At 42.1% G+C, this 16,212-nt stretch overlaps 1 protein-coding gene across 2 annotated transcripts; it reads left to right on the plus strand.

Annotated features, from left to right (window-relative positions):
• Positions 1-1,780: 1,780 nt before the first annotated feature.
• Positions 1,781-15,714, plus strand: ETV3 (ETS variant transcription factor 3). Of its 2 annotated transcripts, none has more exons than XM_045816696.1 (5): positions 1,781-1,867; positions 3,711-3,769; positions 4,328-4,565; positions 5,736-5,851; positions 10,971-15,714. In XM_045816696.1, the coding sequence occupies exons 2-5, from the start codon at positions 3,724-3,726 to the stop codon at positions 12,110-12,112; spliced, it is 1,542 nt and encodes a 513-aa protein (XP_045672652.1). In that variant the 5' UTR covers positions 1,781-1,867; positions 3,711-3,723; the 3' UTR covers positions 12,113-15,714. The 2 variants fall into 2 exon arrangements, with proteins under 2 accessions (XP_045672652.1, XP_045672653.1); XM_045816697.1 differs by having other exon boundaries at positions 1,801-1,867; positions 3,714-3,769.
• The last annotated feature ends 498 nt before the right edge of the window (positions 15,715-16,212 follow it).

Below are 16,212 nucleotides of genomic sequence, written 5' to 3' on the forward strand. Positions count from 1 at the left end.
TAAAACAAAGGGTCCTTGAAGGTTAAGTGCTGGCTCTACCCATGACAGTTTGAGCAATAAGCCAAAAGCTAGTTATTTCAGACTTTCAAAGAAGCTGCTCATTACTGATTGCCCTGGTTTTTGAGTTGACACATTTACTAAAATTTGCATGGGTGGTATGAGAATTTGAGAATTTTTAATGTAATGATTTTTATGATTATTTTTGCCAACATTTGTTCATTTTCCATATTCACTTGTCATTCTCTGTTCTAACCTATGTGTATTAACACATTTCATACAACCATGAGTCAATACTATAGGTATTACGTTCATCCAGATGAACTGATACAGAGGTTAGGAACAACCAAAGTCACACAGCTAGTAGATGAAAGCACTAGGACCTGACTACAGTTGACATCACTTAGCTAAATCCCAATATTTAAAAAAGACTGTTCAACCAAACATCTGATGTTTACATATGACATTGTTCTAGGTGCAGAACATACAAAGGGTAGGCATTTCCTACGAAGAGCTCATGGTGTAGTTGCAGACATTGGTAGTCCTAAGGAGCTAAAATTTTGGTCATTTTATTCACCTACATAGTAGGATTTTTTTAACTAGAAAAGATCTTACGTCACCAATGCTATTATCCTTTCTTTTTAACAGGAATAGCAACTTTGGGCCCAAAATGCTAGTTAATTTATCACCAGCTAGGGAATGGCTAGGAACAAATAAAAAACTGAAACTTTTCTAATACTTATGGTGATGTTTCCATGTGCTTGGTGGCGTTCAGGATGTAAAAGTGTTGTTAGAACAATGATACAGGACAGTTTATTGCTTTATTCAAAATTGTTCAATTTTCCTCCAATTTCATCTTTTCTTCAATTCCACCACACGTTCATTCTTTATTCTAATTTATTTAATCTTTACTAATCCTCACTTCTCTCTTTTGCCCGCGTCTGGAGCGAAACCAGGGCTGGATACCACTCAGCCACAGGCGGCTAGGGATGGATATAAAGCTGAACAGCTTGGGAGCATTTACCATTGAGCTCCACAGGAAGAAAAATGCTTTGGACAAATCACTTGTAATTGCTTGAGCAGGAACAAAAGGTAAAGGGATAAGAAATGGGAGATGTAGTTGAATGATTAATAAAAGATTCGCAAGTTGCTTGGATGTGGACAAATTAAAACAATGCAGAGGGATGGGGATAAGCGGGGAACCAATCACACTTCTATACAGGGGCAAATGCCTAAGTTTCTTTTCTCATATATGAAAGTACCCTTTCTCGGGGGTAGAGAACGCCCTCTGAAGTCTGGAGTCCTTTGCCTATTGTGCATACTCTCCTCTTTGTGAGGTGGCAGTGGTCTGAAGGAATCTTTATCCGGCACGTCGTTCCTTGAAAGGGGCTCTGCGACACCCACTACCGCAACCAGCGGGGCTCTAGCGGCCGCGCCTTTACTGCCAGGGGCTGGCAAGGACGCGCTCTGCGGTCCGACACCACGGGTACCGCCTCGCACTCGGGCCTCCGATCGTGTGGGATTGCGACCGGGTAGGGCCGTCAGCCGTGAGCCAGCGTGTGGTGCCCCCGCAGCGTGACGCACGCGCCGCTCCAGGGCGGATGCGCGAGCTGAGCGGCGGGAGCAGCGTCGAGGCGGTGGGGGGCGGTGTGCGGGCGGAGTACCAGCGGAAATAGGCGTCCGCGGGCAGCTAAAGGGAGTGGAGACGGCTGGGAGACCTGCGGGAGGGCGTCACCTCCTCCCCGCCCTTTCGGGTAAGGATGGAAGTGACGACAGCAGCCGAGGAGGTCACTTCCTGCTGGGGTGGATGAGGAGGAGCCGGAGACGCAGCGGAGGAGACCGGACCGTAGACGGACCGTGCCGGGGAGAGGTGAGTGTGGCCTCGCCGTCCGGCCCCTCTGGACGGACCTCCTGAATCTCGATGGGGATGGTGTCCCTGGGGTCGGGGACGCCCATTGTGCCAAGTCCCAACCTAGCTGCCCTCACCCAGAGCCGGGGAAGGGAGGGAACCTTGGTGTCTGAGGGGCGGACGGGAACCCAGGGCAGCAGTCGTGCCACTGGGCGAGGGAGACCCGGCCTGAAAGCAAATGGAAAGGAGGCTCTGGGGGCCTTGAGCCGACCCCAGGAGCTGCAGCGAAGGAACCGCGGCGCCAGGCTCTGCGTGCTTCACTCTTCAGGGGATGGTCGGAATCTGAGGAAGGGCGAGGGGCCTTCGTGGGGTTTGCAGAGTTGGGATGAGTGGCCCTATTTGGACAATGCCCTCGGAGTGAATTTGTGATACGCTTGCATAGTCACCTCTGGGCTCCTGGCCGGTGGACCTTCATGAGGGTTAATTGGGAGCTGGGATGTCAGGATAGAGCTTCCTGGTCAAGTTATTGTTACAGCGGGATTTGTCTTAGGGATTGAAGGCTCCTGTGGCAGGATAAAGGTCCTGCGATCCGACAGAGCCGTCCAGGAGTCCAGGACAGCTTCCTGGAGCTGTGGGGTTATTAGTGTTTTTCCCCCCTTATTGTCGCGGAGATGGGAGCAGCTGGAAAGGAAGCTTCTACCTCGGCTCCTGGCCGTGTTATTGTGCATCTTGTGTCTGTGTTTGTTTTCTTCTTCCTTTGGAGTATTTATATCACCCTCATTCTCTTGTAGTATTACAGACTAAAACTTGCTGGCTTTCTTAATGTGGTTGATGAGAAAAAAAATTCAAAGGATCTGGAGAAATCCTAGGTTAGATGAAATTTCCAAGATAAGGAATTTGTCCCTACTCCACCCTACTGAGACTACTGAGGCATCTACATTCTCCCACTAATGGGGGTGCTGAGGGCCTGTCATCCACCGTGAGGCACAGTGAGGTTAGATCTGCCCTCTCCTGGCCACCTCTCTGGCAGTTTCACCCTTCCCTTCTTTTTGCTAAAGGATTGACTGATACAGAGCTGCTTGCTGCTAGGAACAGGGAATTTATTGAGGAACTATAAATCTAGATGAAGTGAATTCAGATCACGCCAAGACTCCCTCCACTTATTGGGCAAAAGTTCTCAGAAATGCTTGCTTTTTTTTTTTCATTCTGTTAAAAGGAGAAAATATAAATTTTTCTCAAAAAGATTTTAGTAATGTGTGTGTTTTGTATAGAGTAACTGTACATGTGTGTTTACTCTCTCTATCTCAGGGTATTTCTCAAAGAGAAGGGGGCAGTTTCTGACTGGGAGTTTTCCTTCTCCCATCTCATGTAATTCAGTAAAATAAATGAAAATCAGATGTTTCTTGAGTAGTCAGATGGATTTAGATTTTTTTTTTTCCACTCTTTTTTAAACTGGTACATCTGGGTGAACTCGAGCGTGTATGTCTTGGCATCTGGGTCCGTCTAGTAACAGAAGACAAACTGACTCATTTTGGCTGCCTCTTTGGACCCATTTAACAGTACCTGTACTTTCCAAAGGGCTGATCAGGAGAAAGAAAGCAAATATTAAAGACATGTTTGTTTACCTTTTGTGGTTGAAAGTCAGGTGAAAGATAATTATGGCCTTTGAAGCTGATGACCTGAGGACCATCATTTGATGACTTGAGGATTAGCAGTTTGGAGGTGACATGTTTGAAAGAAAGAGGGTTACATAAGGAGGAAAAGATAAGGAAAAGGAAGTTTGGGGGAAGGCTATGTCAGAAAACCTTGGGAAGATAATAAAAAATGACACCTTAAAGTAATTGATGTGGCTTATATCTCTCAGCAGGAGGGTGAAAATGAAAGCAGGCTGTAGCATCGTGGAAAAGCCAGAAGGAGGTGGAGGTGAGCAGAAGTGAATCATCTGTGGTATACTTGGAATGTCCATCCATGGTTCTTTTTTCTCTCCACTTGGGCTCTGTTCACAAATGCCAGGCCACGACTGGTAGCCTCTTGATTGGGTGGATTCTGTTAGGACAATTGTAGGCTTGTTTCCTTTGTACGTGTATCTAACATGTCTGGTTACCACACTTTTATCCCAAGCTTTAGAATCTCTTTTCTGTTGAAAACACAGTTCTAACCTTGGAGAAAAAGGGATTTTTAACTTTTATGCCCTCATAGAAAGTAGGTGTAAGATTTAGTAATGTATGAAGGGGTAAGAGATTAGGACACCTGGGAGCTTGCTACCCCACTCTTATCAATTTGATAATTGCCGTAAAGGAAGGTAACGTCTCTGTGCTTTTCTCTTCCCTGTTGTGGTTAGCCCCAGCTAACCAAAAGTGTGTTTATGGCATGTTTGCACAGCACTCTAAAGATTCTGAGCATTGGAATGTATAGTCGGGGATACTGGAAGGTATGTACCTAACTCCTGACAACTTTGATCTTGCCCTTTCCATTTTGAAGGGTATCAGTTTCCTGAATGGGCCTATAAAACAGAATCATCCCCAGGCTCCCGGCAGATCCAGCTGTGGCACTTCATCCTGGAGCTGCTGCAGAAGGAAGAGTTCCGCCATGTCATTGCCTGGCAGCAGGGAGAGTACGGGGAGTTTGTCATCAAAGATCCAGATGAGGTGGCTCGCCTCTGGGGTCGCAGGAAGTGCAAACCACAGATGAATTATGACAAGCTGAGCCGGGCCCTTAGGTAACAGAAAGGGTCCCCAAATCCACAATGTCAACAGATTGAAAGGAAGCTAAGCAGTTTGATACAAGAGACTGTACTATCTAACTGAATAATGTGTAGTTTTCAAGTGGGAGTAGAAGAGCTGTTGAATCTGAGTAGTAGAGACACAGGAGGAGAAAAGGTGTATCTTTGGGTATATGTAGGAGGGAATTCCAACGTGGTCATCACTGGCTTCTGACAGCACCGGTTATGCTCTGTTGTAGTGAGAGTGTATAAAATATGGATTGTAGCTCATTTATAATCCAAAGAGTAGCTTAAATTTCCTTGTTAGAACTTTGTTAGAATTTGTCTTCTTTAGGTTCTCCTTGAAGAAACTAGAAAAAGAGTGCAGCAGACACATAGAAGGAGGACTCACTGAATGGTTCTGACCTAGCTATTTAGCGACCATATCTGTGACCTCAGTTGTCAGTCCACAGGTTGCTCCAACATATCCAATATTGATACATTGATCTGTAAGTTTTTCTCAGATTCTTTTTTCCACTTGTCAGTCTCTATATTTCCTAACCCTTAGCCCTCAAGGAACCAGAAGGCCGTTTATAACCTTTGCTAATGAATAGATGTGAGGCTAAAGGTTTCAGGTACATTGAAACTCCCTGTATGAAGGTTTTTCGTTATTGGTGACTCTGTAAAATCTATGTGGCAGCTTTTGTATTAAAAATGATGCAGGCCAAGCTGAGTGCAGTTTTCCAAATCAGAGTACACCATTGTTTGACCCGCCACCATAAAACAGTTCCACATTCTTCCTTCTATGGCCTCCAGACTAACCACATCAGGTATCCCAAGAGACTTGTCTGCCCCCACCTGGATAAGGCAGAAAGGAGAAACTAGGTAGTGGCATATACTGGAAGAGGAAGGAAATGTACTATAGGATTGAAACTAGAGAGGGCTGGAAAAGAAAGGTGGTTGGGACAAGGATGGGTGAACACGATCAGAATTTAGTTGAATTGAAAATTGAATGAGAAAAGTAACCTCCTAGGTCTCCCAGCCCTAACCTGAGGGTAAATCTGCAAAAGAATGATAGTGATGTTTGCAAAGAATACTTAGAACAAGAATTGTTACTATTAGTGATTACCTAAGTGTATCACTGTCAGTAGGTAGAAGATAAATTGACATGCATTCCTGTTTTTACAGATACTATTACAACAAGAGGATCCTTCATAAAACAAAAGGAAAAAGATTTACTTACAAATTTAACTTCAACAAGTTGGTGACGCCCAACTACCCATTCATCAACATTCGGTCAAGTGGTAAGATGCAAAGTCTCTTGGTGGGGAACGAATTTTGAGTTGAAAAAGAATCCTGAAAACCCAAGCCCAAGACTGACGTGTTTAAGAGGTTTTTGGAAGCACTAAAATGCTGTGACCTCTTGGATTGCCTCTGTTCTTGCTCAGGTGTTTCCATTCGTCTCATATCAAAACTGATAGGCTCTGCAACATCAAGATAAATGTGTTTGGTTTGTTGTTTTGGTTTCCTTTTCTGCATATTATTTGTAATCTCCTAGATAATATTATACTGTCCTGTTTGGGAATGACGTTCTGTAGGTTTGTGTTGATCTTTAAGTTCAGGACTCAGTTTTAACACCCTACCCAGTGGCTCTTTCATAGACAAGAACCTATTTCTACAAACACTTCCGATTTTCTATGAAACTACCAAACTCTTCCTTATCAAGTGAATATCATCAAAACCACAGCATCCTTGATCACAGAAGAGGAGGTTCTTGTGTTTGCAGTGAAAAGCAGTGTCTTTGATCTGTACCAACAGCTCCTCAGAACACGAGTGTGGGGTTACTTGACCTTCTCTTAAGTCAGCAAGGTTTCCCCTCTAGGATCTCAGGTGATAGCCCTTCATCACAGCTTTTCATAGAGGTTTCAGGTCTGCCTCTCTCGAAACAGAAGGCAGTCTCTTACATGAGTGTGTTTGTTGATGCAAATCATACCCCTGCCAAAGAAAACATTGTGTTAACCAGTTTCTGACCAACCATTAATACTGTCTTTGTAGCATTGTATATTAAGGTAGAGAAATCTAATTGTGATTTTGCAGTATTGCAACCTCTCAGAAAAGTCTGAAACAACCTGAAATTTAGAACGGGGGTGTGGCTGAGAGAGTATAATGCTGAGATCCACTGCAGATACCTAATTGCTACACACAACAAGTTAGGGCAGTTTTAGCTTGATGTTGTTATCATTACATTTCCATCGCTCATTCTGTAGCCACTCCCTCCTGTCCCTGGGGCATACATTTAAAAAAAAAAGTGGTATTGGAATGCATCTCTCTAATTACAACCTGTTTTCTTTCCTTGTGCCTGAGGGAGAGGTGTTAGGAAATCAAACCTGTTCTAGCCACTGGAATCCTATTTCCTCTATTTTTCATTCTTGCTCCTTCCTTGTACACCTAGAGGGGTTGGAACTCTAGCTAGGCATACCACCAATTTTGAAGAATGTGTTGGTGTTCATACCCTTTCATACTACTCGCCCCAAAAAGGCTTCAGTAGCCCTGTTCTTCTGTCTTTCACCTATTCTTGTCTATTGAAAAACCTAAAATTCCAGCCATTAGGCAGCCTGGAATGGAGCATCCATCAGCCCCTGGGAGTAGTACACTTTTCTAAGACAAGGAAGTCTAGACTCTCACAGTCAAGACTCTGGTTTAGAAGCCTAACAGTAGTAGCCTAGCTCAACCCATTCTTCTAGAAAGCAACAAAACCAACATTGATCTTCAACTGAGCTTAAGAGCCTAATCAGAAAAGTCACAGGGAAAGCAAAGCAGTGTGTATTTCCTAATTTAGGCACACCACTTGGTTGTGTACTCCTGGATGCAGATAACTTCAAAGTTATTTCTTTGGAAGGAGTCATTGCTTCATAGAGAGCTTTTACCCAGGTAGACCAAATGTTGTTCCAAGTTAACTTTTTGCGACAAAGGAAATATAACATTTATTGAACTTAACAAATGTACTATCGTTCAGTGTTTTGTGAATTATTTCATTCAACTCTGCTAGCCAGGTAAAGTATATGTCTCACTATCATTTTACAAATGATAAAATTAAGGATGACAGCAAAGTCAAAGATGAAACAATTCCTGAGAGATTGAGCTACTGAAATCTAGCTCTCATTTACTAGATCAGCTGTTCTTCCTCCAAATTGGTATTCATTCATTCTGTCAACAGATAATGTGTTAAGCCCTAAAAATAAAAAATAAGAAAGATTATAGAGGGCATTCTTTCCCTCAAGGAACTTACAGTTTAGCAGGAGCAATAATATATAGGAGGTTTCATACAACTTGGAATGTGGAATGTGATAAGCACACTAAGAGGTAGGGCTATATGCCTTTAGATTTTGCAGGCCAGAGAGATCATGTGTAGATGGTAGGTTGATTCACTTGGGCTGTTTTGATCTTTGTGTTTTTTAAAATGAGGCAATACATACTGGTTGTAACATAAATAATACAAAAGTTCATAAACTAAAAGTAAAGTTAATGTTCTCCCTTTCGCAAAATCCCACTGCAACAGTTAAGGGTAGAGTACTTAACATTTGAATAGTGTTGAAAATACCTCTACGTGTAGTATCTCGTTCTTATTACTAAAAGTATCTTGTAAAATACTATATTAAATATATTTTAAATATTTAAGTCTTTTGAAATTAAGTTATAGACACTTCACTATGTATCTCCTAGATACAAGGACATAGACCTCCAAAACCACAATAACATTACAACACCCAGGAAGTTTTTAACATTGCTCTGATACTGTTATCTAATATATGATCCATATTCAAATGACATATGCTTTTTAAAGTTTTTATTTTTGAACAGTGATTATTATCTAATAATAAATTACTTATTTTGCTATGTGTTTTCCATGCATTTTGTTATGTATTTTCCATGCATTTTGCTATGGACTGATACCATTCTGAGATCTTTATAAATATTAACTCTTAGTTTTCAAAACATGAAATTAGTGCTGTTGTTGCCCATTTTACAGGTAAAGAAACTGAGGCACAGAAAGGTAAGTTATCCAGAGTCACACAGCTAGTAAGTGGTAGGGCTAGGGTTTGAACCTAGGCAAAGGACTTACTATTTTTATTTTGCCAGAGTGAGACTTAAGGACTGGTTGGTTACTTGCACTGAACTGTAGTGCAGGTAGAATTCAAACCCAAAGTCTCCAACCTTACTACTCAAATTTCATGTTGACTCCATGAACATGATGTTCTTCCAAAGCAGTGTTACTCAAACATTTTTTAGGTAGCAAACTCATTTTTTCAAATAAAGTCTTAGATCTGCTATCTCAACATATATAATAGAGGGTAGAGAGCAAGGAAGGTTGCTACAGTGAGAGGTGAGGGGTCCAGAATGCTACCTTCAACATTGCTCCTAGGTTTCACCTGTCTTCACTCCTTTTAAACACATTTGGGAAATGTTATTTATTCTGTTTCCTTCTTGCAGATTTACAGTGTATCTTAGCCTGTGTAAAGACTTGAGATATCCTTCAATTTAAAAAAAGTAATTGTTTAGGAGACAGGACCACCTCTCACATTATGCTTAATGTTATTCAGTCCTTCAGAACACACAGAAGTAGAGATTTTTTGCTTTTAAATAGATGTGCTCTTACTACAAAATCAAGATCCGACAGAAGGAAAAAGAATAGAATGTAAGCCACTGGAACCCTCTTGACTCAACTCAAATTATGTGTAAGGTCATCTCCCCCCCCCCACCCCCAATTGTAAGATTAAATCAGTGGCTTTATGGGGGAAAGTCCTGCATTTTCTGTGAGGCATCAGTTTGGGAAATGCTGCTCTAGCTCAGTGTTACTCAGTCACATGTTTCTAGAAAGCTAGTCTTGCATACACCAGTGGACTCCAGAATCATATCTGAGGATGGCTCCTTTATACAAATAGCAGAAGGCAGCTGATTGGGGGTGATGCCCAACAACACTGTATCTTAGCACACTTTTTTGCTACTGGATCACCATGCTTTCGTGCATTTATTTGGATTTTTTTTTTTCTTTGCCCTTTTTTCCTTCTCCCTCACCTCGACCTCAGAGTGTAAAGAGCCCTCCTGACATCAACAGTGATAGAAGCCGCTAATTTTTCCAAGAACCCAAAGGGTCCCTGAGGCCTTAGCTAGCATACCATTTTTATGCCCGGTTTATCAGAAGGGCCTTTTAGGAAGTTGAGAGCTTGTGAGCCTCTGAAGTTGATGTTTTTAGCATGGTGTTGGTAGTTTAGAGTTTCAAATTTTAGCAGATGACCTTGGAAGAAGGGAGTGATAGGTTCTAGGATTCACCTAGCCTTGTTAATGCTTTAAAAGTATTGAAAGCAGATGGGAATGGAGATTATTGTATAAAGTTTGTTAGAGAAATACAGATTTGGAGAGATTGAAAAATATTTAAATTTCTGTAAAGAAGTTACTGTATATCAGAAATGATAAAAGGTGTACCATAAGAACTTAACAAACATACAGCCTTTTTCTTTTTTAATCTGTTTTATAATTAAAATATGCCTTGTTTGTGTCTGTCTATGTTAGGTGCAGTGTCTTTGTTGTGTTGTGGGGTTTTTTTTTAATCCTTACCTGAGAATATGTTTATTAATTTTAGAGAGGGGAAGGGAGAAAAAGAAACATTGAACAGCTCCCTCCTATATGTGGTACTGGAATGCATCTCTTGTGTTCTAGTACCACAGAGTATCAAACCTGCAACCTAGGTATGTGCCATGACTGGGGAATTGAACCCACAACCTTTTGGTGTATGGGATGACACTCCAACCAACTGAGCCGCCTGGCCAGGGCAGGATCTTTGTCTTTTAATACAGTGCTTTACATGCATGTCATTTTTAATTTTGTCAGGTTTGTTTGGTTTGGTTTCGTTTGATTTGATTTGATTTGTTTTACATTATAGATACGTCCAGAATTACAAAAATAAGAAAAATACTATTTGCAAAGCCAATAATTAAAACAGGTGATATACACAGTATTTACAGTTGCAGAGAAGGCCCCTGTACCCATTCATTCATTGAACTGATAGTTATTGAGCAGCTACTCATCATTAAGCCCTGAACTGCTGGAAATCTAGTAGTGAACAATAGGAAACCCTGCCTTCATTTAATTTATGTTTTAGAGTACAAATAAACAAGTAAATCATATTTCAGAAGCAAAGAGTACTGTGAAGACAAAGTGAGTAAGAGGCTATGGAAAAATGGCAACTAAATTGAGAAGAGGAAGTGGAGCTATAGGTACTAGGAAGACAGGGAGCTAAGGGATTCAGTCTAGCTCTAGAGTGTTACTTATTGTTCTGAATATCTTCCATTTAGCATAAGTACAAGTACTGATAATAAATAACCAGATCCCTGAAGTAGCCTTTTGTCTTTTCCTCCATCACAGGTGTGGTTCCCCAGAGTGCACCACCAGTGCCAACAGCCTCTTCCCGGTTCCATTTTCCACCTCTGGACACTCATTCTCCAACTAGTGATGTGCAGCCAGGGCGATTCTCTACTAGCTCCCTAACTGCTTCTGGCCAGGAGTTGAGTAATGGCACTGATAGAAAGGTGGAGCTTTCAGAGCTGGAGGATGGCTCAGCCACTGACTGGCGCCGGGGTGTGGATCTCATGTCTTCCCGGAATGCTGTCAGTGGAGGAGGGATTGGCCATCAAAAACGCAAGCCTGACATCATGCTCCCTCTATTCAGTAGGCCAGGGATCTACCCTGACCCCCACAGTCCCTTCGCTGTCTCTCCAGTCCCTGGCCGAGGAGGTGTCCTTAATGTCCCCATTTCACCAGCCCTCTCCCTGACTCCCACTATCTTCTCCTATAGCCCATCACCAGGCCTGAGCCCTTTCACCAGCAGCAGTTGCTTTTCCTTCAACCCTGAGGAAATGAAACACTACCTTCATTCTCAAGCCTGTTCTGTATTCAACTACCATCTGAGTCCCCGGACATTTCCCCGTTACCCAGGGCTCATGATTCCACCACTGCAGTGCCAAATGCATCCTGAGGAGTCAACCCAGTTTTCTATCAAACTGCAGCCCCCGCCAGTTGGGCGGAAGAACCGGGAAAGAGTAGAGAGCAATGAGGACTCAGCACCTGTCACTGCTCCAGCCATGGCTCCTGTCCCTCCAAGAATTAAAGTAGAGCCAGCTTCTGAAAATGATTCTGAGAATCTCAGGCAGTCAGCCCGAGAGAAGGAGGAATGCTCTCAAGAAGAGGGCACTGTGCCAAGGAGGACCATAGAAGAAGAAGAGAAAGGTACCATCTTTGCCCGCCCAGCAGCACCACCTATCTGGCCCTCTGTACCCATTAGCACCCCAAGTGAAGAACCCCTAGAGGTGACTGCAGACAGTGAAGACAGGCTTGGCAAAGAGCCCAGTGCACCTGAGAAAAAAGAAGATGCCCTGATGCCCCCCAAGCTTCGATTAAAGCGGCGCTGGAATGACGACCCTGAAGCCCGAGAGCTGAGTAAGGATGGCACATTCCCCTGGAACGGGTCAGGACCGCGGGGCTTGGCAACAGCAGCTGCTGATGCTTAGAACTGGAAGTGGATTGGGAGCTGTTTATACTATAATCACATACATGTATCAATATTTATGTAGCAAGACTTCAGGGTGGGGGGAGGGAGGGAATTAGACTGGTTTGATCATTCTAGGGGCATAGACTTGTATTTTATGTTTTGGGGATGGGATGGCGCATCTTCTGTTGTAAATTAGGTGGGATATGAACACACTTTTTCCTGGTGAGTAGGATACAAGAAGGGTATGAACTGAAGGAGAAAGAGCCTCTATTTCCTTTCGAGGCTAATACTTTCTGACAAACTCCCAAAGGGCCAAGACACTGGTCCCATGATTGTTCAGGTTCCAGACTTCTTTCTTTTCTACTGTATTTATATATGAAAAGCCATTAATGACTTTATTTTGCTCTGAGAGTTACATATAAAAGGGGAAAGGGTATGGTTGGGAGGTTAAGCAATGAGAAACCATTAATACTCAGTATTTGCCTGAGGTGTTTCTTTATAATTATTTCAGGAGGAGAATAAGATAATCACAGTCTTACTGGGGTGGAGGGTAGGGGTCTTCAGGTGTTGCTCTTATTTTTCCTATGTTGTTTGGCATTTTTTCTTTTTCCTCTAAGAAATGTTTTCAGGAAACATGAAACATACTGCCAGTTAGAGCGGACTGGGAAGTATGGCACTGAGCCTGGCCGCATGGTTGAGACAGGAAGCTCTGCTGTGAATCTTGGACTTTCGCCTACTTCACCTGTTACAAAGCCATGAGGAGTTGTAAACTCTTATTCAGGGAGGAAAGAAGAAGGCAGGAGGAAGTAACCCAATGCCTTTAAAGACAAAACAAACACAAAAATGACTTTTATTTTTCCTTTTCCATCGTGGGTTTGGGGACCCAAACCAGTGTGATTGTAGCAAGGTCACTGAGAGGCATGATAATGGTGAAGATGTGTTTTTGTTGTGTGTGGTTCTCTTAACCATTTTCTTAAGGCAAGCCTTACCAATGAACGTACTTCAACATGATACGGGTCTGTCAAAATAAACCTGTAAAAGGGCATGATGAGCTTTTCAGATTATCTGAGAATTTTGGAACATGGTTAAATTTTGGGCTACTATTTAGTCATCCCCTCTTGATGTTATTGGGTTGGATAGCAAAAAGGCAGGATTATGAGAGTTAAGGACAGATGATACCTGGAAATACAGAAGGTAGCTGGGAGTACAAGTGGATGTTTGTTGAACCTGAAGGAATAGATAGGCAAAACAGAAGGCAACCAGATGCCAAAAAGCCTGGTATGAATGCAAGTTGGTGTCCTATTGTGGCACTGCCATTCTTGCTATACCCATTTCCCAAGCTTGTTCTAATATTCATGATCAATTGGCTATCCTGTGTGAGATTCCAGTTTACAGACAATGAATTGTTTTTTCATGGGAAATATCCTTCCATCAACTTCAGGGGGATCGGAAAGTATTGATCTTCTGTGAAGGAAAAGAAACCTAGACTAGGGGCAGAGAGAGAAGCCACAGCCAACTCTGTATGTGTGTGCACATGTAACTTTGTAGTGTGTGGAAAAACTAACTGTGGCTCAGATCCACCTGGTATCGGGGCAACAGAGAGAGAAATAACTACATACCTGATGGTACAGAGTGGGCACAGGGATGCTGTCTAGGGATGGAGAAATTCCTGAGCCTAAGTGAACTGTATATACTAAGTAGCATTGGAGGGTTGTCTTTAAATGTTGGGGATGGGTGTTCTTTTTTAAACTGGAGATCATGCATGAGACAGAGGCTCAAGAAAGGTTAGAACAGGTGAGAGAGTTGTGAGATGGCTTGGAATGACATGAGTCCATCATGCAGGATTGGTTTTTGGGTTTTTTTGTTGGCTTTTGTGTTTTGTTTTTTTGTGGGGTGGGGCAACTGTTCTCCCCTTGTTTAATTCAAATTCCACGAGTGACTTGTCCTTCCCTGGGGAAGGGACTGACAGAGCCATCCGTAAGGACTCAGGCTTTGGTCAGGCTGCAAAGGGCTCCCTGTTCAGGCTGACTTTGGTTGGTTATGTTTTTGTCAGTTCTTTTCTCTGAACCTCGACTTACCTCGGATCAGAAAGCAAGTCCGGGCATGTGGAGGAGGTATCTCTTGTCATTGCCCGATCTAACCAGGGAGGCTGGCTGGCTACCCTCTCTGTCCACTAAAGGCGGGGGCCAGCAGGTATCGGTATTAACTCAGGAATAGAAACATGAGGCCTTTAAAATACGAGGGAGAGAAATCCATGATGCATACCTGTAACCCCCCTACAACCCAAGTGCCAGAATTAATTCCTAGATGCTGCTTCTGTTTGAACAAAAAGTCACTGCTTTTACACTTGAAAAAAGCACTCAAAAAATGTTCAGCTCCATGAAAATGGTTCTTGGCTTTAAAAAAATTGATGTTAAACTGTTTCCTTTGATTGCCATTCCACCAGTAAATTGTTGGTCAGTTTGCACTGCACACTGGGGTTGAGGTGGAGGGGAAGGAAGGGTCCTTGTACAGAGCTGACTTTGGGCTTGCTCAGAAAGTGAACCAGGAAATGTGAAGGTAGGTCATTCCTGGGGTGAAGGGGTAGGAGATAGTCTTTCTCCCCCCAGCCTGCTCCTGGCAGCACCTGTCACCAGCCTGGCACTAATTAATGTAGTTTTTTCTCTTCTGTGAGCATCTTGTCACTGTCCAGCAGCAGGTAGAAAAAAGGGGGACAAAACCAGACCTATTTTGTCTCCCAGTTTTCCCAAATTTTGCTGTGCCAAATGTTTAAAACTTTACAAATATAGATCTTGAAATTATATTAAAAACTTGTTCATGCAAAGTTTGCTTTTTTGACTATTGAAAATAGTAGAGGTCAATGTAAAAGGCATCCAGCCTTACTGAGCTGCTTTTTTTTTTTTAAAGAGAATGGCTGTGAGTGAAGAAATATAAACAATTTACTAGTCCCTTCACCTTCACCCCTGGTTTTCGAGCTGCACTGCATTAAACCCAACTCACTAATATGGGCAGTTACTGCACCCTAGTCTTCCATGGGCCAAGAAGCTTTCAGCAGCATTAAAAATGAAGTATTTCACTTCTCACCAAGCAGGTAGTGAAAGTTGACTATTTGTCCCTTTTTTATTTATTCCATAATTATGTTTGTGCTTTTTGTTCTATAAAGAGTAATGGAATTTTAATTTTGTGAAAAAGAAGAACTTTGACCCAGTCTTTTCAAGAACTGTTCCATTTTCAGTTTCTTGTGGAGGAAAAAAAAATCACCATTTAATTTGTTTTGAATATTTAGGCATTTTTTGTGTTATAAAATTGTGCTGCAGGGATTTGTGAGGTATGTGAAAGATCACTAGTTAGCTCAAGCAGAATGAAGTGTGTACATGTACATAAAATGTGAGAGATCTGAACTCCATTGTGCAGTGCCTTTTAGATGTTCCGCTTTCTATAAAGTCTTCAAATTTTTGCATATATATTATATATATGATGTAATGTTATAGAAATATATGTATAATATACATATTTTTTTCCAGGGGTATCTGATAGCTCTGTATTTTGTTATGGAAGTTGAAAGAAAAAAAGTATTTTACCTCAGAAATTAAAGTTAAATTAAAAAAATACTTTAAGTAATGCTTGCAGAGTGTTCATTTTGTTGTTGACACACTGAATCAGAGTGGTTATGCCCAAGGTTTTATTGCTCCTGTATAGGTACCAGCATAGTCAGGAGGTAGGTCTCTAGTTTTGGAGTGTCAGTTTCCTTGAATCAAAGGCTACTGCTAGATAAAGGACAACTGAAGCCTGGGACACATGTTTTCTACCTCAAGATCATTTGAAGATTGATTAATAGTACATGCAGAGCCAGACACAGCAGGCCACACTTTGTATGCTTCTATAAAATGTCCAGGATAAGCAAATCCATAGAGACAGAAGACATTACTAGTTGCCAGGGAGAGTGAAGAATGACTACTGGTGGGTCACATTTTCATTTGTAGGGTGATAAAAATGTTCTGGAATTAGTGGTGATAGTTGTGCAACAATTTGAATTTTAAGAAAAAAACTGAGCAAGTCACTCTAAAAGGGTGAGTTTTATGGTATGTGAATAATAGTAAAAGTGGTTTTGTTGGTGGT

This window comes from Phyllostomus hastatus, unplaced genomic scaffold (genome assembly GCF_019186645.2).
Source record: "Phyllostomus hastatus isolate PE091 unplaced genomic scaffold, TTU_PhHast_1.1 phas_scaffold_216, whole genome shotgun sequence".
In the NCBI taxonomy this organism is placed as follows: Eukaryota; Metazoa; Chordata; class Mammalia; order Chiroptera; family Phyllostomidae; genus Phyllostomus; species Phyllostomus hastatus.